At 40.8% G+C, this 22,422-nt stretch overlaps 2 protein-coding genes and 1 long non-coding RNA gene across 6 annotated transcripts in view; 1 reads left to right on the forward strand and 2 right to left on the reverse strand.

Moving 5' to 3' along the window:
* cep104 (centrosomal protein 104) overlaps positions 1–19,005 on the forward strand; it is a 39,594-nt gene extending 20,589 nt beyond the window's left edge. For 3 of the 4 annotated variants that reach the window (XM_032519963.1, XM_032519962.1, XM_032519964.1), the window contains 10 exons: positions 2,235–2,411; positions 5,843–6,043; positions 6,901–6,996; positions 7,329–7,410; positions 7,782–7,854; positions 8,125–8,233; positions 8,373–8,511; positions 10,766–10,833; positions 15,500–15,587; positions 17,151–17,881. In XM_032519963.1, coding sequence (XP_032375854.1) covers positions 2,235–2,411; positions 5,843–6,043; positions 6,901–6,996; positions 7,329–7,410; positions 7,782–7,854; positions 8,125–8,233; positions 8,373–8,511; positions 10,766–10,833; positions 15,500–15,587; positions 17,151–17,275 — 1,158 coding nt within the window. In that variant the 3' untranslated portion in view covers positions 17,276–17,881. Of the gene's footprint in view, positions 1–2,234; positions 2,412–5,842; positions 6,044–6,900; positions 6,997–7,328; positions 7,411–7,781; positions 7,855–8,124; positions 8,234–8,372; positions 8,512–10,765; positions 10,834–15,499; positions 15,588–17,150; positions 17,882–18,051 lie in introns of those variants that run through there. The other variant, XM_032519961.1, reaches the window with a different exon arrangement.
* LOC116692022 (uncharacterized) lies at positions 1,720–21,638 on the reverse strand. Its single transcript, XR_004332612.1, has 3 exons — positions 21,266–21,638; positions 2,992–2,996; positions 1,720–1,731 (listed from the first exon to the last, which is right to left on the reverse strand). It is a non-coding gene; the product is annotated as an uncharacterized LOC116692022 (long non-coding RNA).
* b3gnt7l (UDP-GlcNAc:betaGal beta-1,3-N-acetylglucosaminyltransferase 7, like) lies at positions 19,310–21,271 on the reverse strand. Its single transcript, XM_032519978.1, has one exon. The coding sequence runs from the start codon at positions 21,185–21,187 to the stop codon at positions 19,955–19,957; it is 1,233 nt and encodes a 410-aa protein (XP_032375869.1). The 5' UTR covers positions 21,188–21,271; the 3' UTR covers positions 19,310–19,954.
* Positions 21,639–22,422: the final 784 nt, after the last annotated feature.

Genomic DNA, 22,422 nt, shown 5'->3' on the forward strand with positions numbered 1-22,422 from the left:
GTTGTAGTGTTTAAATTCTAATCCTGACATTCAGTATGCTGGTACCAGCAAGGGTTTGGCGTTTTTGTTTGATAAATGAATAAAACCATTAGTCAATTTGTTGTCAATCTGCTGATTGATTAATTGGCTAATCCTGAGTTTGACTTCCTCCTGTAAGCACTTTCGAAAATAACCTTTATGTCAATAATGTAATGGTGTCATTGGTATGATTAATAATCACAGCGGTTAAATACAGACTAATACAAACACTTCACTTGCAATGATTTATGTGCACCTGCAAGACAAACTGATTTTATTAACTGGGGTTTTATGTGCATTAAAATACAGATAATGGCTTCGGTTAAATAGAGCATGTTTTGTTCCTTTCAGATGATAGCAGTCCAGTAACAGCACCCATAAGTCTGCATTCAGTACAGTGATTAAAAAAGGTGCCTTATTTACACGCCCCACAGTAAGCAAACAGAAGAAACGGCTCCAACATGTGTAAAAGGGCAAACATTTACACTGCGTGCTTGGTCCATCTCTGTTGATATGGGCAACAATTTTAACAGAATGCACGAGTTGTATCTTTCCGAACCTAGATAGTTCTTCGAAGAAAGATGTAACACCCAACAAAAGTGTGCCTGCTGGTAAATTATAAACAGCCAAAGAAAGACTTGTGTGTGTTCGCCAAGAACACTGAGGTCATTTGAGTGACCATGTTCAGGAACAGGACAGATATTTATAAAGACAGGATAGGGAAAAATGTTTACCTGACCTAGTTTCATTCTTTGATAAGAATGTGATACTAGTACTGTTAATCAGAATGCCATTTCCTTCAGACTTCAAACTAGTTTTTTTTTGTAGTCTTGTAGTAGTCTGCAGGTTTTCACGTCCCCTTTTGGTATCGGCTCAGCTCGCTTGGAACCTCAACTGAGGTGGACTGAAAAGTACCTGTTAGCAGGTACCAGGGACTTTTGTTTGTAATGGAAAAACAAAAAAAGCGAGTAAAGTCAAGGCGAGTCGAGGAGGTACTGTGCAGTGGAAAAACGCCATTATATACAAATACAAAAACAAAATTCTGCACATTAGCATATGTACACTGTATGTAATTAATCATAATCAAATAGAGTGCAGTTTCTAGTGTGTCAATTCATATTTTTATTTAAGGGAGCATGTAACTTCTTTTTAGCTTTACAAAAATTGCATAGACCTCAGAGATTAACTCACTGCTTGCATGCTGCAGTGGGCTGTACTATAGCGTGATATACAGGCTGAGTTAGGAGGTGTCTGAGGTGTTGTCATGCTCTGCCCCAGCCTTTAAACAAGCCCCAAGTTGTAGTGTCTCTGGGTGGCTGGACTGGCTCCTTGTACGCTTTAACTGCAACAGGACAACTAATGCAGGTTCCATACAGAATAGGTGGTGTTTGTTACTTGTGGCCTGTGCTGGAGGTTGGTGCTTTCATAGGCACTGGTGAGTGAGAGCAGAAAGTGTTACTGGACTGGTGGATTGAGTGATGATGACGCACTGTATGTAAGTGTAGGTAAATATCTTTTGCTAACTGGAATCTGATGCTGTGTAGTGTGGTGTGTGGTGTGTGTGTGTGTGTGTGTGTGTGTGTGGTGTGTGTGTGTGTGTGTGGTGTGTGTGGGTGTGTGTGTGTGTGGTGTGTGTTAAGTAAGACAGGGATGGATGTCTTAATGAGCATAGTAGCTTCTCTTTAATGAGATCAAATTATGTCACAACTGTGCCTGTCATTACCATGAGTTCAGCCCTCGAATCATTGCCCAGCCTGAATCCTCTTTGTATTGAGGACTTTTATTTGTGTGTGTGTGTGTGTGTGTGTGTGTGTGTGTGTGTGTGTGTGTGTGTGTGTGTGTGTGTGTGTGTGTGTGTGGTGTTGTGTGTGTGTGTGTGTGTGTGTGTGTGTGTGTGTGTGTGTGTGTGTGTCACACATTTCCGACATACATTCCACTAACCTGAGGCTAAAATGGCAAACAACTGAGAGAATGTTTTCCAAGAGCCATTTTCGGTCCTACATTAATTGTACACTTGGATTCTCTGTCAAGACTTGTCTCTTTAACAGATGCTTGTGTTGAATGACAAATCACCATGTGTAGCATCACACAGATATGTTTTGTTAGTGCCTTACAGCACACATATTACTTAAAGGTGCATACTGTCTAAATTACTTTGTGTGACTTCACACTGTAAATTTCAAGATCATTCTCTCTTTCTCATGTCCTCCATTTAGGAAATTGCTGTTTTGAAAGATGTACGCACCCTGCAAGTAATTCCTGGCGAGTTGGTGAAGCCCTTCAAATCCAACTTTCCCTCTCGTCTGGCTCAGAGTCGGGCCGAGCTGCTTGAAAAGCTACTCGCTGAACTGGGTACTGAGAACTCTGGCTTCACCCTGGACAATGTCATGATGGTAAAAGACCTAAACTGTGCAAAGTGCATCTATCAGTTTTGTGTGTGTGTGTGTGTTTGTGTTTGTGTGTGTGTGTGATGTCAAAGTCCTTAATTAATCTGAATTATTTAGTTTGATGCATAAGCCGAGAGTGGCCATGGTTGCAATTATCATTTTTTAAATCTTTACATAATGAGATAGTTATTCCATTATATAGAGATCAAAATGCCACTGTAGGTATCAACGGTCACATTTTCTATACTATACTAGGGCTGTAAACTACTACTGCTGTTTTTATTCTGGCAGTGTCAATTTGGTCTCTTCCCATCTGGAAACAGCAGTTGCGACACATCTTCAAATACACAATAGCACATGCGCTGCATAGAAATAGACACAGTATAATGCCTTTATTATTCCGCTTTAAAAGCAGGCATCCATCGAGCTGATTTTCCGTTACATTTGACTTAGTAATTACAGTGTGACTAACTGAAAGCGGAGCAATCCCTCCCGGGCTTTCTGTGGCCATTCAATACATCCAAACATGCTGCCATTAAGCTCCAGTCAGCTGAGTCAATGTTGTCACCATTGGCATTCACTTTACGCCCCCTGCACTCCTCTGGTTTCCAGCAGTGACCTAATATCTACGTGCAGACTATCCAACTATCCAACTGTTGACCAGGCCGTGCAGGACAACAAGCCGCCCTGTCCCCTACTCTTTAGTTTACAACTGGCCCTCCACCCAGCCCCCTTCACTCAGCCCTCCTCTTGACTCTGCACATCTTTTATCAGGGAGAGCAAATTGTTACGTTTGTCCTCTTGAGTTTCTCCGCCTTCTGAAGCCAAAGCCACATAGGTGGCACTGGGTGGCCTGTGTTTGCATGTTTGTGCGTGCTTGCTCAGCGCCTGTTCCCTTTGTGTTGGCTGCGTCCCATGTTTGCCTGGGAAACATTTCCAGTCTGGATTGAGACGTGACAGGATGACTGTGCTTTATTCCGTCTGCCTGTCTTTTTCTCCTGATGTACAATGTAAGAGACACCATGAAACTTAGTTTCAGTAATGAATAGATTGTGAAATAATTGCCTTGCCTTTGAAGATTTGTTGAGATACCTGGTAAGCCACAACGAGCAAAAAGCAATATATCGTTTAAATAAAAAACTACAAAAGGTTCAGGGTAGCTACTAGGTTCCTGCAGTAAACTTTATTGCGCTGACCCATCACACATAGCTGTCCTCGTCCTCAGGACACACAAAGCACCTCACCCGGGGAAAAAGGTCTTAACTGCTTAACTGTATGTGTGTGAGAGTAGAGAAAGAAAATATTTCTCTGTTCCATAGAGATAGACACACTAAGCATCAGCAAGTGCCAGTGAAGGTGGAGATGGAGAAGGAGCATTCACAATCAAATCTTTAAAATATAAAAAAAATGTGTGCACATCTATACAGATTTAACCCCACCAATATGTGTATGAACCTAAAATAATCATGCCTTTGCATGTTGCACAGGCACAGTATATATCTTTTATACAGTCAGGAAACTTGGTAAATGACAAATCCTTAAATTCACAGCTAAGACCTCTACTGTTTTCCACCTCTTTTAGATCTTTTGACTAGCCCTCTTGACAGCTCTATAGTGTTAGCCCAGCTATGTTTTGAGCATTTTTTCCTTTTCCCCCTACTGTTACCTGGGTGATCCGCTCTGAGGCGGGAGCCAGAGTGAAAAAAGGGGGTGATTGAATTTCCTGTAATTAAAATGAGAAGCAGTCAGCAGAGACAACATAGAATAATGGCAAGCTGTCCCTGAGCCGGTTGAATGAGGGATGGGTGGCCTTTGTACACAGTTTACTTCTGGATGTTAATGTTCTCCTCTGGCGGGATTGCCATTGTGTTGCGACTCTCTACACACAGATTATGTTGAATAATAGGATCTTTTTACGTCATGATGTGCACTTGCCTAAACAATGTTTCTGTTTCGCACATGAAACTAGACGGCAAATATTGCTTCATAAAACTTTGACTTTTGTTTGTAAAGAGCAAGCACTGACTATTTTCTGTGGCCTGCCTTGTTTCCTCTACATACTGGAAGTAAGACTCGGCAAGGCAAGTTCTATTGTATGGCAACCTTCAAACACAGAGGCAACTTGATCTGGCTTACACATTAATGCATTAGAACACCTAAAAGCCCAATAAAGATGACAAAAATTCACATAAAGTAATAGACAAAAAACAGTTTTGAGTGCACCAACAAGTTGCTCAAAGTTTAAAAAAGGGTGTAGAAAAATGTCTAATAAAGTTGGTTTCCAGCACTAAACATTTGACTATTATTCCCATGCATTGTATGTATAAGGAAATGATCTGAATTCTGACTACTGACTTACTAGGACTCACTGTCACTTGGTAAGGTTACTACAGTGCATGTAAAACCTTCAGATTTCTTCTATAACCTGATTTATTTGAGTAAACTTGTACTACATGATGTGACAACCCATAAACACTCTAAAAAAAATCAGGTTATACACAACGTCTGACATATGGTTTACTTGCAGTGTAGTAACCTGATTACTGTTTGAATATTTCTTTAACATGCATGTGAATGTTGTCATCAGATCTTCAGTGCTGGGAACTTATTTAGACTTATAGATTTGTTTTAGTTTTAGTCAGGCTTTGGGTGAAATACATTTTGACTACATGCAATGATCTTTCCTTTTGTTCTGCTGCTTTGCAGTAAAATAGTCTGTAAGTCTTTTTTTATCCTTGTGTGCATAGGTAAAAATTAGTTATGTGTCCATGGCCAAAAGATTTCTGCCCAAGAAAATCTGGTTTCCTTTATTCCTTACCCCGATTACAGAAACCTGGTTTCTTCCATGCATGACGTTCATTTATTTATTTGATTAGGACAATGCACATTTATGAACATTTCTGTAAATGCGCCAGTGTTAGCCAATTGGCTAGTTTTCAACTGTAGTCCTACCTAGGATGCATGTCTTTTATGGTGGGAAGAAACCGGAGCACCCGGAGGAAACCCACGCAAACACGGGGAGAACATGTAAACTCCACACAGAAAGGCCCGGAACGACCTGGATTCGAACCAAGCACCTTCTTGCTGTGAGGCAGAAGTGCTAACCACTTAGCCACCGTGCTGCCTAGTCATGAAGTCCGGTCACTGCAGAAAGCTAAATGCAATTACTGTAAGTGCATGTTCTGATGGTGACCCGCTCAGGTTTATGATCACCAATTTTAACAACCTAGCCCACAGGTCAATTTCTAGGTATGTAGAAGTTTTTTTTCTTCTTCTATTGTATGTCATCTGAAATTAAATCTTAATTGCAGTTCCAAATTAGTTTCATGTCAAAAACAAAAAAATGTACACAGTATGTTAGAACAGTAACATCCAGTGAATCAAAATTCTTGCTCAGTGTTCACATGTCAATAGAAAGCACTGTTTTCTTCTGTTAGTTCTGTACAGCAGCTTTGGAGCACAATACACCAGCGGTGCGAGAGCTGGCAGTGCGCGTCATATTATCCATGTACCAGCAGCACGGAGCTGCTGTTCTCCGCTACTTTCCACCCAACGATGCTGCTGCGCGGAACAACTTTCTCTACAAAACCCTCTTTGATGGCTTTGCCAAGATTGATGGAAAGCTGGTGGACACTCAGGCAAGAAGTGTTACTTAACATCTTCACTATAACAAAGAAATAACTGTAATCTCCCTTTTTCCGTTTAAAAAAATTATACAGATGTCTATATTTGCTGTGTTAAAACTATTAGCATCAAACGGCCAGGCCGAGGGTGTGTTCACACTGTTACTGTTCTTCTCAAACAGATTGTAGTCAGTGAGGAGCAGCTGGTAGATGGACAGGGAAACTGTCAAACAGATGGGAGCTCTCTTTTAAGGAGGGACTGCATGGCATCATGTCTTTTCATTTTTTTTCTAAGCTGACAGTAATAGTTTCATGTTGCACAGACAGCCAACTGCCTCCGCTGCTTCCCCAACCCTACTCATCTTGGCAATCAAATGATCTATGACAGATTCATTCATGTATCTATTGAAGGTGTAATGTAGATATAGTGCTGCATTACTTTCAAATCCTTCATGTCATCACCAGCTGAACTGTGTGTAAGATTGCATGGGCAACAGACTTGACTGACTTTAAATATCAACCCAAAATGAGAAAACGGATGGCTGTTAGCTGAAACCACAAACAGCCAGTAAACAAGTCATCTTGTGTTCTGTAGCTAACAGGATGTGATATTACTTTACCAAAATGTTTGTCACTCACAGAGTGAGTGTGAAGTTTAATTTCTTACTGGCATTAAGAACTAAAGACCTAGCCTTCCTATTGCGTAGTGGCCCTAAGAGTCTGCCAAGCTTTAAGCTGTTCAACTTTGAAAGAAGAAAAGAAAGATGTGTTCCTGACGTTGTATTAGCAGGAGGAAAAGAGAAGAAAGGAACACAGAGGAATATGAAACCAAAAAACTGACTGATGCTAATGGCATGTCACTTTTCACCCAGACTCTAAAGAAGGGAGGTGGACAGCCGGATGGGCAAAAAGAGAAGGAGGAGATCCACTCTCTTCAGGAGCAGCTGGCTGCCTTAAAAGAGATCACAGTAGGTGAAGTTGTCACCATGCTGCGATTACATCACTTTTTATAATGGCTGCTAATTTATATTTATGACTCCAAGCAGACTTGGTAGAATTCCGTAGTTTGTCAGAAGCTTTAAATGAGCAGATAACAACATTGATACATTATATATCTATATATTATATATATCTCTTTAAAAAGTCTTATGAAGAGGAATTCCACCAATTATTCACAACTTACACGTCCTATGTCTGAAGTTACTGTTACAGTTGTGTAGAGCTTGCCTTGTGTGAAAGCATCTTTTTCTGGACCTGTGCTTTTTGACATCTGTTCAAACTTCTCTGTGTGCTTGTGAAGGAGAGAGGAAATGACGACACCAAAGGACATGTTACCAAGAAAGAACCTCCCATAGTTGAGTCCCAAAAAGCTGCCAAAACAAGTATGTGCACATGTGTAACAAGAAAGAAGCTGACAAAAACATCTCAGTTCCTAATCACATTAAAGATATTCTTAAAGTTAAAGAGTTGAACGTACTTATATACTGTACACCACCAGGTCGGATTTTGATTGCTTTAAAGCACAATGAGATATTGCTTTATGGCAAAAACAAATACCTATATTAACAAAATGATGCACCCTACAACTCTGGCGTAAGTCGACTGCAGCTTTACATCATGTTTAAGTTTTGTAAAGTCAGTGTTAATTTTTGTCCTTTATAGAGGGCTGGATCTCATTGGGGTGATGCTCAAAAGGTTGGCCTCCAATTAGTGCAGTCATGACAAGTAACATTACTGTCTTCTTAATTTTCAGCTGTCACAAAAGTGCCGCAGAACAAGATAACGGACAGTATTGACGTCCAAAAATCTATCAACTATCTGGACAAGTAAGTGACCATTAACTCAAGGTGACATTTAAAAATTTAAAAATTCTATAACGATGCAAATAAACAATGCATATAGCATATTAGCCTGATCCCAATTCTATAGGTTTAGTGTTTTTGATGCAGTTTTCACACATTCAATTAATTTTCCAGCTGCGGTGTTTGTTTAACTTTTATTTTGTGTATTAATTATTAAAGTCATTAGCGTACCAGTACACAGGTCAATGCTTCGAAGGGACATGATCTGATCTGCAACCTCATCTGATCTTTCAGCTTGTGTATATTCTGCGGTAAAAAGGATGAATCATTCACAGAGGATGGATTGGACCTTCACTACTGGAAACACTGTCCTATGCTGAAACGCTGCGATGAATGTAGACAGGTAGATCTTTACATTTTTAAACGTGTCAGTATTTTTTAAGTCCTTCTGAAAAGAAGACACCTGCCTGGCTGTTAATGACCACCTAAGAAATAAAGCTTGCGTACAGACTTTTGCGTACAGCTCTGCGTTTTGTTCACAGGTAGTCGAGATAGCCAGCCTCACGGAGCACCTACTGGGTGAATGTGAAAGCAGGTCCAAGTTCAGCCAGTGCCCACGCTGCTCAGAGGCCGTGCCCACTGAAGATCTGACTCGCCATCTCCAGGGTCCCGCCTGCAACCGTGAGTTCTCAGTCTCACTCTATCATGCAATTGAAAAAATTCTGAAAACACCTTATGTGATGAAAATCCTGATTTTTATTTGGTTGAATATGGTGTATTTTCTTTTTTTCTTTTATAATTGTTTGTCTGTATTGGATGGTGATGAAGCCTGCACTGACATCTTGCCTGTTTTGGCGTGGGGGTTGCATCAATGTAGTCTACATTAAGAGAAGAGAGAGAGAGCTGTAAGTTAGACCGTTGTCCTGCTGGATTGTCCCTAAATTGGGGGATTACATGCCACAAGCCCTACACGGGGTGGAAGCTTAGTGAAGTTACTACTTTTGAGGCTGGTTAGTGATCTAACCGGTAACATGCTAGCATTAGCCTGCCACAATAGCCTGTCAAGCTAGCTGGCTTGCTAACTTAAAGTTAGCTCTGTTTATTCAAGAGATGAATTTATAGCATCACCGTCTGTCTTAGGACTGGAGAGGTCTTTTGTTGAGCAGTCAAGAGAATAGTTTAAATAGGTCATTTAAAAGTGGATGGTGCAACACAGTTACAATGAAAGTTTCCTCTTTTCCTGACCCTGCGGCTCCCCAGAAAGTTCAGTTCTGTCAAGATGGTTCTTAATTCATCAACTGCACATCAAAGTTCAACAAAATGTAACTCTCCGCAAAAGCATAGCGCAGATTTACAAGTGAATCCACTGATTTTAATGATTCCACTCAAATAAATTGATTTCAGTCTACTATGTGGCTTTTTAGAAATGCTGGTGTGACTTTGCCCTATTCTTAGGTCTAATAGTGCGTTCCATTTACCTAAGAACTCAGAACCCGGAGGTGGAAATGACATTACACCTGAGATGAAATCTTTTGCACGGGTCAGCCATTTTGAGCTTGCGGGACTCAGAGGTTGTCTGAGTTCTGAGCAAGGAAATCCGAGGTCAGGGGGCGTTTCCGTCTTTGACCTTGGAAAATCGGATTTCAGAGGACAAATGAAATGCACTATTATCCAACTTACATTTGTTAGCACCAGCCCAACACTATCTCTGTGCCTTGGTTCTGGCTGTGCCTTCTCTTTGGTTCCATGTATAGTCTACCAACGCAGCCGGTGCTGATCTGACTTGAAAAAATAAACTCACTATAGGAAGTATAGGAAATGTATCTTATCAACATCTGACAATGTTTGTCAGAGCAATTTGAATCTTTAAAGTGTTCTTGCTCTTACAGAGCACATCATTTCCTCAATTAGATTAACCATTTAATCCATTACAAAAAGACACATTTCCTGAAACATTGATTAACCAACTTTAGGGAGATTAATTCTGCTCCTGTATTTTTCTTCCTGGTTTTTACCTTGATTCTCCCCTGCCTGGATTTCTTAAGATGACCTTGGTTTAGTCCTTATTGTAGCTGAGATGTCCATCTCTTTTAATATATTTGGTTAAATTTATTGAATAGTCATCTCTATGCTCCCAATGCTACACAGAGCCTTCAATGAATCAAAAGTCAGTACGTTTTCCATAATGTCGGTTGCAGTCAATCTTCAGTAAAATACCAAGCTATTATCTGAATGGATTTTCTAGTTGTTTTTTTTTTTTAATGGGAAGTTACAGTTTATTGTAACTGAACCAACTAACCTAAATAAAGAGGCTTATTGTATCAAGCCTTACACTACATCTATCTCTAGCCATATGTCTCCCTAAATAAGTCTCTCTTACCCCTGTTGGTTATGACAGAGTTAACAGAATTGTGAATTAGGATAGATTGTTTTTACCCTAATTCTTCCGTTCTTCAAAGGTGTATTGTATTTAAAACTGTTCTCCCTCAATGGGGTACATTTATTATTTTCTCAGGTGTGTTTAGGGGACCATTCCTAGAAGGATTTTACTTCTATAAAGAGGGTCTTTTAATAAAATTGGACTCTGTGCAGTAAAATGGCGAGAACATATGTGAAAACAGAGAAAAGGAGCTTTGATATTTCCATTTGCGCAAAAGGTAGAAAATCTACAACTACCAGAATGCACTGCGCTGCACCTAACCAATAAACGCTCCCACTAGTTCAAGCAACAGCAGCAAACCTCCAAGTGACGCGTTTTGTGTCAAAAGCATCACTTGGATTTTTTTCTCTTGGCCTGGGTAGGAAATCTGGCCATTGGTATAATGAAGGGACGTTTACCATAGTTTATTTATCCATACTACCAACATTATTATGATGCAAAGTTGGTTGAATATCGGCAACAAATCCCTTTAAAGGTGTCATGTTTCTGTTTCAGCCTCTACCTCAGGTAAAGGCTCCAACCACTGTCCTTTGTGTCACAACAACTTCATGCCTGGAGAGAAGGTGAGATCATGTACCTGCAAATCACATGAACTGTGCTAGTGTTTTCTTGTGAAGAAAAAGCTTGATCATTGAAAATTAGGACTTGATGTAAAGCATGTGGAGTAAGCAACAAACAGGTGTGAAGTGGAACATGTATGTCCCTTTCTAACTTGACCAAAAAACAAGAATTCTGCAGCAGAATCAGTTTTTGAATACCAGACGTGCTATGCTATTTAATGCTAATTGTTTCTTTGAAAACGCAGACCAGGACAAGTTAGGTGGTGAAAAACTGAGAAAGTGTTTTTTGAAGACAAACATATACTGGGTAATGCCAGGCATGTAGATAGGTTAGTCCGGGTGATTGAATGCTGAGGGTGGTGACGAACGTGTTGGGAGGTGAGCACGACGGGAGTTGATGGGTTTGGTTGTCAGACCGGCGGGGAAGGGAATTCCATGGGGAAGGTACTGAAGGCCGAGGAATAGGAAACAGTTTAGCAACGCGACAGAAACAAAGCAAACAGAAACTGACTAGCAAACAATTTTGCTGGCACACAAGCACACATACTGTACTAGTATGGCTAACGATCCGGCACGGACTGGATGTCAGGTCACGGCTTGAGTTGTGTAGTGATGATGATCAGGAACAGGTGTGTAGATTGCTGATAAGAAACAGGTGAGAGCCGTTTCAGATGATCCTGGGATTCCCGCCTTACACTCATTGTCGGGTAACCGGAACAGTCTGACCCTGATCTTTGAGTTGATTTACCCCGAGATGGGCAACTCTGAATTTTCGGTTGCAAAACAGCTGATTTGAGTTGGTAGAATCCACTCAGAGTAGGTTCACTCAGAGCTATACACATGCACCACCACGATAAAAATGCAGCATGAATGGAGCCATAATACTATGATTCACCATGGTTACAACCACAAACAAACTGGTCGGCGGAAATACTCATGGGCACATACAGCAAGTTTAACATGTATTTAGTTAAAAAAAAAAAAAATCAGCACAGCAGCTGCTGTAAATCGCGAGAATTAATGTGGGAGAAAATTGCTGCTTGAATCAATGCATAAGCTTTAATATAGTGTATTAATGTCATAATTAATTGGTAGTAGGCTACACCTATCATTTCATTAAGGTGCAATCCTGGCGGGCGAAAAAGTAAACTACTATTAATCCCATTCTGAGCTTGCAGCACCATCATAAACAGAATTCAGATTTACAATCATTTATTTCTTTTTAATGTCTCTTACTGGTTTGTGTCCAAGGAAGTCAAACATTTAAAACACGTTTCAGAGCGAGTCACACTCTTCTGAAGGCTCTGCATTCAGTGGCTTTACTAATATGCTCCATATCAACAATGTTGTAAACTGCCGTTTGCAAAAAAAACTTAATGCATCACAAAAAATGTGCTGGGATGTAAGAGCATGTCCTCGATGGATGACGTTAGTGACAGATAGGGATATGTAGGCTTCATAACTAATAGACTGGGAAGTAAAATGATACTGCTCAAATAGGTAGTTATCTGGAAATGAAAATGCAAATACAGTTTGGGCCTCAATATCATCTCCCGACGTATGTTTATCTCCCTGCAAAGTAATACAACTTCTTCATCAACGGGATCGTCGATAAAAGGAAAGTCCATGTTTTATAGTCTGCTTAACCCAGTTAATAAACCAACACTGTTTTTTATTCATGCAGATAACAAACTGTGCTAAAATGCGCCGGATACAGACTGAATGAATGAATGAGTGAGGAAATGAAAGAGTGCTGTGACAGAGGGAGGAGACTGAGAGAAACTCGAGGTTTATTGAAGAAAACTTGCTCCCGACCAGGTTAGGTTCACTGGCTCAGTTACCATAGTAACTGACTCTGAGGTTAAGTTAGTCTCTTTCTGTAATGAGTTAGAGTTACCCCTCTCTCTCAGGTTTGATTAACCTCCCTTTCTGAAACAGAAAACTCAGTTTCCCTCATCTCAGGGTTAACAAACTCAGAGTTTTCACCAAACCTGCTTTCTGAAACGGGGAGTCACCGGCAAAGTATGGCGTGACATCAGGTATCGCGATCCAACGGATTACTTCACGGCACTACACACATACACCCATTCAGAACCCGGCTAACAGGGTAACAATAGAGTTTTTCTACAAAAGCGAAAAAGAAACAGAAAGCTAGGAAAGCATTGTCTGAGGAACAGAGAAAGAGGAAACGGCGGACTGACCGAGTGAGGAGTCAGACACAAGTAAACATAGGAGCTGCCAAATATCTATTCCAAAGCTGTATGGGGAGCTCTATAGAGAAACCTGTGAGAAAACAGCGAAGAAATGGCCAAAACTGAATAGTGCTCCTTAAGACAAAAATGTCCTGATTAGCTGTTGATATATATATATATACACACACATATACAGTATATGTATATATATGTATATACAGTATGTATGTATATATATGTGTGTATATATATATTTATGTGTATATATATATATATATATATATATATATGGATGTGATAGCCATGCTTTCCCTAAATCTTTTTATTTTTGGTGGTTTGGGATAATGCAGTTCTTTTGATGCTAATTATAAACCCTAGACCGAATTTTTGTGTTGTACAACTGGACAAATTAAGGTTTCCTTTGGTTCCGTCAGTAGTGGTAGCTTTCCATCCGAGGTGGCTCCCTGCCATGTATTATGTGGGCAATGTCCGATCTATAACCAGGAGGGTTCAGTTAAAGATTTACTGAAAGACTTAATCTTATTTCAATATTAATCAACAGATATCAGGTATCAATGAGAAAATGTTATCAAAATGGGTTACTGAAACGATAGTTGCGTACACTGTTTGTAACCTCAATGTTGAATATTACACAAACATAACCACAGGGAAGAAAAGTTTGTTCTTATGTTCCATAAGTAAACATGCTGTGCCTTGTGATGCTGCACAGTGCCCTGCACATGAACAAAGAAACACTACAAACTACTATTTTTTGTGACCGTTATTGCCACTCTTCATTTTAACCCCAACCGGCCCGTCAGACACCGCCTACCAAGAGCCTGGGTCTGTCCCAGGTTTCTGCCTAAAAGGAAGTTTTTCCTCGCCACTGTTGCTTGCTCTGGAGGAAACTACTAGAACTGTTGGGTCCTTGTAAATGCTGGAGTGTGGTCTAGACTTACTCTATCTGTAAAGTGTCTCGAGATAACTCTTGTTAATTGATACTATAAATAAAATTGAATAGAATTGAAATTGAAATATTTCCGCGCCCTTGGAGCTGCTCATCCGTTACTAATTCTTTGTGTCTGTCCACTTACTGTGTGATAGAGAAGTTTAACATGGAAATGCAGCGTACAAGATTCTCTGCCCCACTAAAAGATGGAACAACAGTGTAGCCTTTCGTTTGTCTTCCGTTACCTTTCTGTCATTGTTAAGTCTAATGAATCATGCAAGTCGTCTTTCAAGGAGCCACAAGACCTACAAGAATCAGTCTGGCCAGCACCTGTCCTGACCCTGCCTGTCCTAGTTTGCAGCAGCACATTGGAAATATATCTCCCGGACAAAACTCTTAATACAAAAATCTTAATTGGTGGTTAAAGGTCCCATGGCACGAAAATGTCACTTTATGAAGTTTTTTTAACATTAAAATTAGTTCCCTAAAGCTGCCTAGGGTCCCTCAGTGGCTAGAAAGGGCAATAGATGTAAACTGAGCCCTGGGTATCTTGCTCTGCCTTTGAGAAAATGAAAGCTCAGATGGGCCGATCTGGAATCTTGCCCCTTATAAGGTCATAAAGGGGAGGTTACCGCCCCTTTCTCTGCTTTTCCTGCCCAGAGAATTTGGCCCACCCATGAGAGAGAGAGACATCATGGCTTTCAAACGAGCAAAGAGGCAGTTGGTCAAGGCCACACCCCCAGCCTCCACCTAGTCTCATTCAAATTTGGGTACGTCTTTGCTAACCTTGGTGACCTCAGGTAATCAGGGGGGAATCAGTGTTTGACTCTGGAGAGGTAACCAGAGTAACAGTTACCACATCCAAGGAGGGCAGAAGTCAAATTATGCACTTCCAACTCAGGGAGGTATTGAAGAAAAAACCCAAAACACGACTCTTTCGAGACCCTGTAATTGGAATCAGTACGCCCATTTGAATTGTTGCTTTAAAGGTTAATAGACATCAATTATTACTTAATGCCTCTTAAACATATTGTACTTTGTTTCTGCCTTGTACGTGTGTGATCAGAATGTAATACGTATTTCAGATTGACAAATCCAGAAGGAAAGTGTAAACTTTCTAATAAACAATAAAGTTCTAATTATAGTTTAGTACTTTACCATTTTTTATTCCTCGCAAACCACTTAAAATAAGATGAGAGATATTGAGATTAAGCCCTAAATTACATTGACACTATTTATTCAACCTTAGGCTGCAACTCATTTGTGTACTCATTCAAAATCTGTTTCACAACATGAAGTTGCCCACCTCTCACACCCTTATAAATGAATGAAGAAAAAAAGCTTACAGAAAGTCACACTTTCACTGCCAGAGCTGTGAGCGTAGGCCCAGTGAAAGACTGCAGTGTTAGTGGGAGGGAGGGCAGCCATTCGGGCCTTGACTGGGCCTACAGTCACCCATGGCTGTTCTGATCGAGAGATGAACCTGGGAGAGGGACGAACTCACTGAGCCACTTTGTCTCTGTTATAGGCCTGGAAGGCTCACCTCATGGCCAGGGAGGGCTGTAAACAAAACTCACGCAGGACTGCGGTGTCCCAGAGAACCCAGCCAGCACAAGGTAAAGCATTCATACACACTCTGCTTACACCCACCTCTCTAACGCTCAGTGTGAAAGCTGTACAAAGTGCCCATGCTTGTTGGTAAAATTTCATGTTGCAGCTTTTCCACTATGGTTTCCTCCCTCAGAGCACAGAATAAGGCACGTAAAAATAGCAACAGATTTAATGTGGAGTCTAGTGTAGTGGGTGTTAGTGTATCCATTTTGAGTCATATTTTGCAATACTGGTTATAAGTAGATTGTTAATGGCTGACATAAGCAGTTAGGGTTAGTTGTTGCTTTTTTGTACAGGTAGGGTTGTATTAGTCTGGATGCCCATTATTTTGTTGAGGGATGTCTCATATTACTGTAATATCCATCCTGATGCCACAGTGAACATCTTACAATAGAGGATTACTGCTGAGTATATTTAAGTTATGATCCGATTCCTTAAGGTTTTATTATATCACACCCGTAGAAAAAGCCCTTGTCTTGGTACTAACAATACTAATGAGGGCTCCGTTGCACTTAAGTGTTCCAGTGAGAGTGACAGTGAGGCAGCATGCCCGGTACCTGGAGCCTGAAATTAAAGCAGCTAAATGGAATTAAGGCATTAACAATTTTATTATTTACACCAGTGCTTTTCCTACGGTGACACATGTCTTCTGTTAAAAAAAGAATCGGTCACTCTTCCTTTGTTGCATTTTTGAAAAAGTAGCAGCTCAATGTGTGTTTGGTACCCCCAGTGGTCGATATATGTATCATTTTAAACTGAATTCTGCAACCTGTGTTATTAAATGCTGCCACAGTAACCATAGGCGTTGTCAAATCAACCGGGACTGAAATCTTAAGGATTGTAACACGTTTGATAACAATGGGTAGGACCCAGACGAGGTCAGAAGAGCAGGAGGGCAGTTCCTGGAGCATGCTGACCTTTCACATTAGGGGTGCCACAAGGCTTCATAATAACCCTGTTTACTTAAGGATCCTGAACACTTTTTAAATAAGCCACATGCCTACATGCTTTGCTACAGCAGACAAGGTAACACTCTGGGATAATGGCTCACCAGTGAACATGTTTACTTTTTAGGGTTTACCTGAGGAAATAGTTTGTTAAAGGTAGTAAGCCACTTAGATCCTTACACGTCTTGTTAATGTTAATCTACTTAACAGATGATGGTTAAACAGGAGCTGTACACATTGACTAAATAGCATGTGCTGTGAGAAGTAGTGCCTCTGTAGTTTTTTTTACCTGATTCATGTGTTATTCCATAAAAGCTTATTCATTTTGTTGTTAGTTAGTCTTCATGTCAGGCGTTGTTAAATTTTCTGTACATTACAAACATACAGCTCATTTTGAATCTAGGACTTTAACTTGTAATGGAGTATTATAGTGGCAGTACTTATTTTAATTAGGTAAAGGATCAGTTCACGAGGGGTGTATGTTAATGTTATATAAAGATTTACTGTGGGGATGCAATTTTGTGTGTGTGTGTGTGTGTGTGTGTGTGTGTGTGTGTGTGTGTGTGTGTGTGTGTGTGTGTGTGTGTGTGTGTGTGTGTGTGTGTGTGTGTGTGTGTGCAGGCAGGGCTGTTGGTGGAGCCAAGCTGATGCAGGCCTGGTCGGTCAGGGCCAGAGCCATGGGCCGAGGCAGCCGGATCCCAGCCCTGGCACCCCTGGCCAGAGGACATACACCAGGGAAGCACTGAAAGTGGTTCGAAGCACCCAGGGGAGGTAACCAACAGCAGCAAACAGATCTGTAGTAAACATAACCCACTCTCAAATTTCCTTAGCCCACATCCCTGCATATCAGAACTTTTTGGAAAAAGGGTTTCACAAATCTTTTTAAGATTAAGAAAAGAGAAAACCCCAGTCTTATCAGCCTATGTACAAACATTACAGCATGGTGTTGTATCCACTTATTGAGACACTGTATATTCATGTCTTGAACGTTCTCACAGGATGGCTCGGTATTTGTTTAATTTTTCACATCGCTCACTGCCATTTGGAGTCACCGTGGTGGGGAATTGTACAGCTGTGCTTCCATTACATTTTGGGCACTGGTGAAAGAGACAGATAAAAACAATTTTTTTGCAAAAATAAAGCCTAATGGCATTTTCTCGTTAGACCCCCAGTGTGCGATGCCGGCTTTCTCTTATGAATGTGTTGTCACCAAACCCAAGCTGAGATGCCCCTGATGACATCACTATGACATCATTAGGGTTCTTGACAAAGCTAGTAAACTAACCGTTCTACACAAAATATCCAGTGCTGCTATAATTGTGACCATTTTATTCAAGTTAAAATTGCAAAAATACAAACGATAAAGATATGTTTAACATTGTATTCGATATTTAGACCAGATACCCAGGATATAAATAGAACTACAATTTAAGTGACCACTTCCCTGGAGAAGTAGTGTAAGTAATCTTACCAGGTGGACAGTGACAGCAACTGATACTCCGAAACACTCCTCTCCTTGTAGATGCAGTAAGGAGAGGAGAGGAAGAATGAGGTTACCAGAATAACGCTTTCATTCCTTGGCAACACTCCAGCATCCTAAAGCCAAGGACAACCTGAGTCTATCTTCACGCTTTGCCATCTGTTTACATTTAACTTTTCATTTCTTGTAGTATAGAATTGATATTGAAGGAATGAAGTAGCACTTTGCCAAATAGATGATGCTGAATTTTCAGTACAGTATGGACCTAATGTATTTTCCTGCTTAACGCCTATTGACAATCTTAAGTAGATAGCACAGTTTTATATGCTCTATAAGTCCAGTGAGAGAGTCATCGTAGACAGAATCATTCGAAAACAATGGAGATGAATGTACTGTACACAGTAGAATTTGTGTAGCACCTATTTTTCATAAACTTGATTTCTGCTGAATATGACTGAGACTGACCCCAACCAACAGTTTTAAGCACTTCAGTGGCTTTAAACTGATTCAATCACAAAATAGAATTTGACAATAATTTGCTAGATTTATAAGAAATGCTATCTTTTTCCTACTTGTATATTGTACTGCACAGTGTTATGATGAGGTTGATTGTAAATATGTGTGATTCATCCACAGCCGAAAAGAACTCAAATATCAGAGGTGTTTTGAATATTCTTTTTCAAATTGTGATATTAGTAGGTTAAATGTTTTACTGATTTGTAGGATAACACTGTTATATTATTGAACAAACAACTTCAGGATAGTTGAAATATAAGAGAGTATGTTTAGTTTTAACTTCCCAATCCATCACGTTGGTTTTAATGTGCTTCTGTATTACGGACTATTGCATCAGTGGATGTTTTTCATGTTTTTATGTGCATAGTAGACAGTATTTTCTTAATAATAATTATGGCATCAAACGGCTATTTTTTCTGCAAAAGTATCTGTATTTGTTTAAATAAAGCCACATTAAGCTGAACATTGCAGCTTTCTGATGCTATTTTAAGTACTGTTTTGTATCTTATTCCAAATCGTTCCCAATAATGTGCTGTTCTCCAGCTGTTCACGTGTGTGTAAATCAAATGCTGCAACATTCATTCTGTATTTACAAAGTTGACAGAGAGCTCCAGTTTTAATTACATCACCATTCATACATTAACAGTTTTACAGTCGTTTTAGTTTCTTTGGTTTCTGGCCTCTGCAAATCCTACACACATGACTTGACACTTAAAAAATAACATTAAAAGATGGAATAAAACAATATATTAACTTACAACAATCAAATCGTTTAATTTTTTATAACAATTTCCCCACCTTACAAAATAATACCTCAACTATGCAGTTGTTCATTCCATGAAGCATGCTGTGAGTCCATATAGTTCACTTTGACAATCACACTAAAATCAGAAATTAACAATCCAATCAACTGTTTCAGAGGAACACCTGGATGTAAAAAGGCCAGTCTTATTTATGCCTGCACAAACACGCACTAAAACCATTACAACCGTGTCTCTACATCAGCATTAGATCTCGGATTAAGATGACAGAGATGATGACAACCTGAAATGGCACCAAGAGTCAGAAACTTTCCTGGGATGTGTGTGCACTGCGGAGTTGTGTTGTAGTGGTTTTACACAATGAAAAGAACATTAGTTAGACTAGTGGAGAGGAAACCCAACCTGTTCAGAATTTGACATACAGAAAATGTTAATATCTGGATGGGCTGTATAGTATCAAATCTATCAGCGGAAATGAATTGTTAAAAACCGTTTTGATGAATTTCTTTTTTCATACTTGTTCCCTCCCTGAACTACATGACTCAGTAGGTTCAGCAAAGATGCGTAAAGATCATCATGTTTGATAAATTATAAACACAGGTCTTCTGTGTATTTAGTTCAGCTTTTGTCATTTCATTTACTTTCCTATACATTGCCTACATTGACAATCACATGGAGACCTTTTGAGCGCAAATCAAGTCCTCGTTGTGCACCACGCTCCACATCCTGAGCAGCTCCTGCACGCTCAGTTTGTGCACCACGATGAGGTTTTTGTAAAAGCATGGCTCGCTGTTCATGGGGCTCACCCTGCGTCTGGTGATCCCGAAGGTCCTGAAGCCCGGGTGCATCTCTGGGGCCAAGTGAAGCTTCTGCAGGCACATTCCCAAAAACACATCGTCGATGGGGTACAACTCCAGGTCCTCCGAGACCACGAAGAGCCTCCGTGCCAGCTGGGAGGACATCAGAAACCCCCCACCTCCGACATACGGGGGATATGGCTTATCGTACAGCTCTTTGGGAATGTAGTATTTGCTCTGCCGGTTTCGGATGGGGATCGCCTTGGAGATGGTGTCCCCCACAAATAACTCGGCCTCTTTGCGCTCCTCCACTCTGAAGCCGATGAGCTGCAGCAGATTGTGCGTGTTCACAAACACATCATCGTCTCCTTTGAAAATGAACTGGACGCCGGAGCAGTAAATGTTGAACCATTTGAGGAAGTTTACTTCTTTTAGGGTCAGATTAAAGAAAGTGTCCATGAAGTCCCACTGGAGGATGTCCCCGTATATCATGTCCTCGTACTCGATCAGTTTCTGGAGGTTCTTGGTGTCTTTTCCAGTCGTCGGGCTTCCCAAAAGAAATAAAGTTTTGATTTTCTTCCCATCCACCGTGTGCTCCTTGCCCCAGGTTTTACGCACAGCCTCCCGCCTGTCGTGCTGCTCGATGACGGACTTGACCACCATGAGGAGTTGCACCTCTCCATTCGCGCATTTCTCCGGGTGGTTGATGAGCATGGGGAAGTACCTGCAGTGTCTGTGCAGAACAAACTGGTGAAATCTCGGGTCCAAGCGCCGAAACCAGTCCTTGCTCCTCACCGACGCGTCCTCACTGCAATTGAGAACCTGAGCGTCCCAGAAAGCCGGAGTCCCGTTGGAGACCCGCTGCGCATCCAGTCCGTTGCTAAGAACTGGAGACACTGAGCTCCCCAAACCATTTTTCACGACTCCCTTCTTGAATGAAAAACACTCGGAGTCGCACCAACCGGCATCCTTCATTCGTTTAACCCCCACTCCGTCCTTCTCTGCCTTCAGCTTGTGGATCATGAGAAAAGAGGCAAAGACTAGAGACAGGCTCAGCAAGGGTTTCAGCAGACCGACCCGTTTCCTCCGGAAAAAGTGATCCATGACTCTCACTGCGGCGCCCAGAGACCCTGAGATGCTGGACCCTTTGCCTTCATAGTGTTTCACAACTCCACAACTGACAGTGGAGTCCTTCACCACCGTCCTTGCTCATTTGGAAACCAGAGGTTGCGTCCTCGGCTACGTGAGAGCGCTGACACCGAAGTGGCCCCTTTTGCCCATGATGGCGCTCAGTGGAGTCGCACATCGCTTCTTGGTGCAATAAAATGATGCAGGATACCAAACATGTCCTCGCGCTGCTTATCTGGCCTCTGTCTCGGACTGACTGGAGACCTGTTGCAAGATACTCCCCCCCCCCCCCCATCTCCTCCCCCTAATGATCCAGGACCAGCAGGTTTCAGATTTCTCACATCACACACACCAGGTGTCCACCACGTTGTTGTGCCTAACGTCAAGCTACACTTTTTCTATTGATCTATCTACTTATTGCTTTTCATTGAATAAATACACATTATAATGATCAGAAGTGAAATACAACAGGGATTATTTAGGAATAATTTAAACAATAAACCCTAATTTAAATAAATTAGTACAAAGGACTAGATTCTAGAAGATACAAGGTAGCCTATGACAATAAAATGCAAACAAATATATGGGGCGCCATAAATATAAAACGAACCATAACAGAGCAAAAAGCATAATAAATATTGATGCACATTTACAGAAAAAACGTTATCCCACAAGTTAGGGATGGGTCCGAGAATAGTAAATATAGGCTACACACTCTTATGTGTGGATTTGGCAATAAGAAAAAAAATTAGATGAATAATTAAAACAAAATGAATTTTTTTGGGTGTTATTGGAAGGGACAAGCTGCAAGATACTTTGTTAGGTGCCTACTGCTTGTCATTTAAGTAAGTGGCCAACCGGTAGAACGTACAGTGGCTGTTTTTAGAAGGCAATTTTATTTAAATGTAGCACATTTCAGCAACAGGGCAATTCAAAGTGTTTTACATAAAACATAGAAAAAGCAATTAAAAACAAATAAAAACTAAAAAAAGTATTCTAAACCACAACAATATGATGAGAATAAAATTCACAGTGCGGTATAAAGGTCTGAAAAGGTCTTCAGCCTTGGTTTAAAAGAACAGAGTTGCAGCAGATCCGCAGTTTTCTGGGAGCTTGTTCCAGATATATGGAGCATAAAAACTGAATGCTGCTTCCCCCTGTTAAGTTCTGACTCTGGGGACAGAAAGCAGACCTGTCCCAGACGACCTGAG

This window comes from Etheostoma spectabile, chromosome 7, assembly GCF_008692095.1.
Source record: "Etheostoma spectabile isolate EspeVRDwgs_2016 chromosome 7, UIUC_Espe_1.0, whole genome shotgun sequence".
NCBI lineage: Eukaryota > Metazoa > Chordata > Actinopteri > Perciformes > Percidae > Etheostoma > Etheostoma spectabile.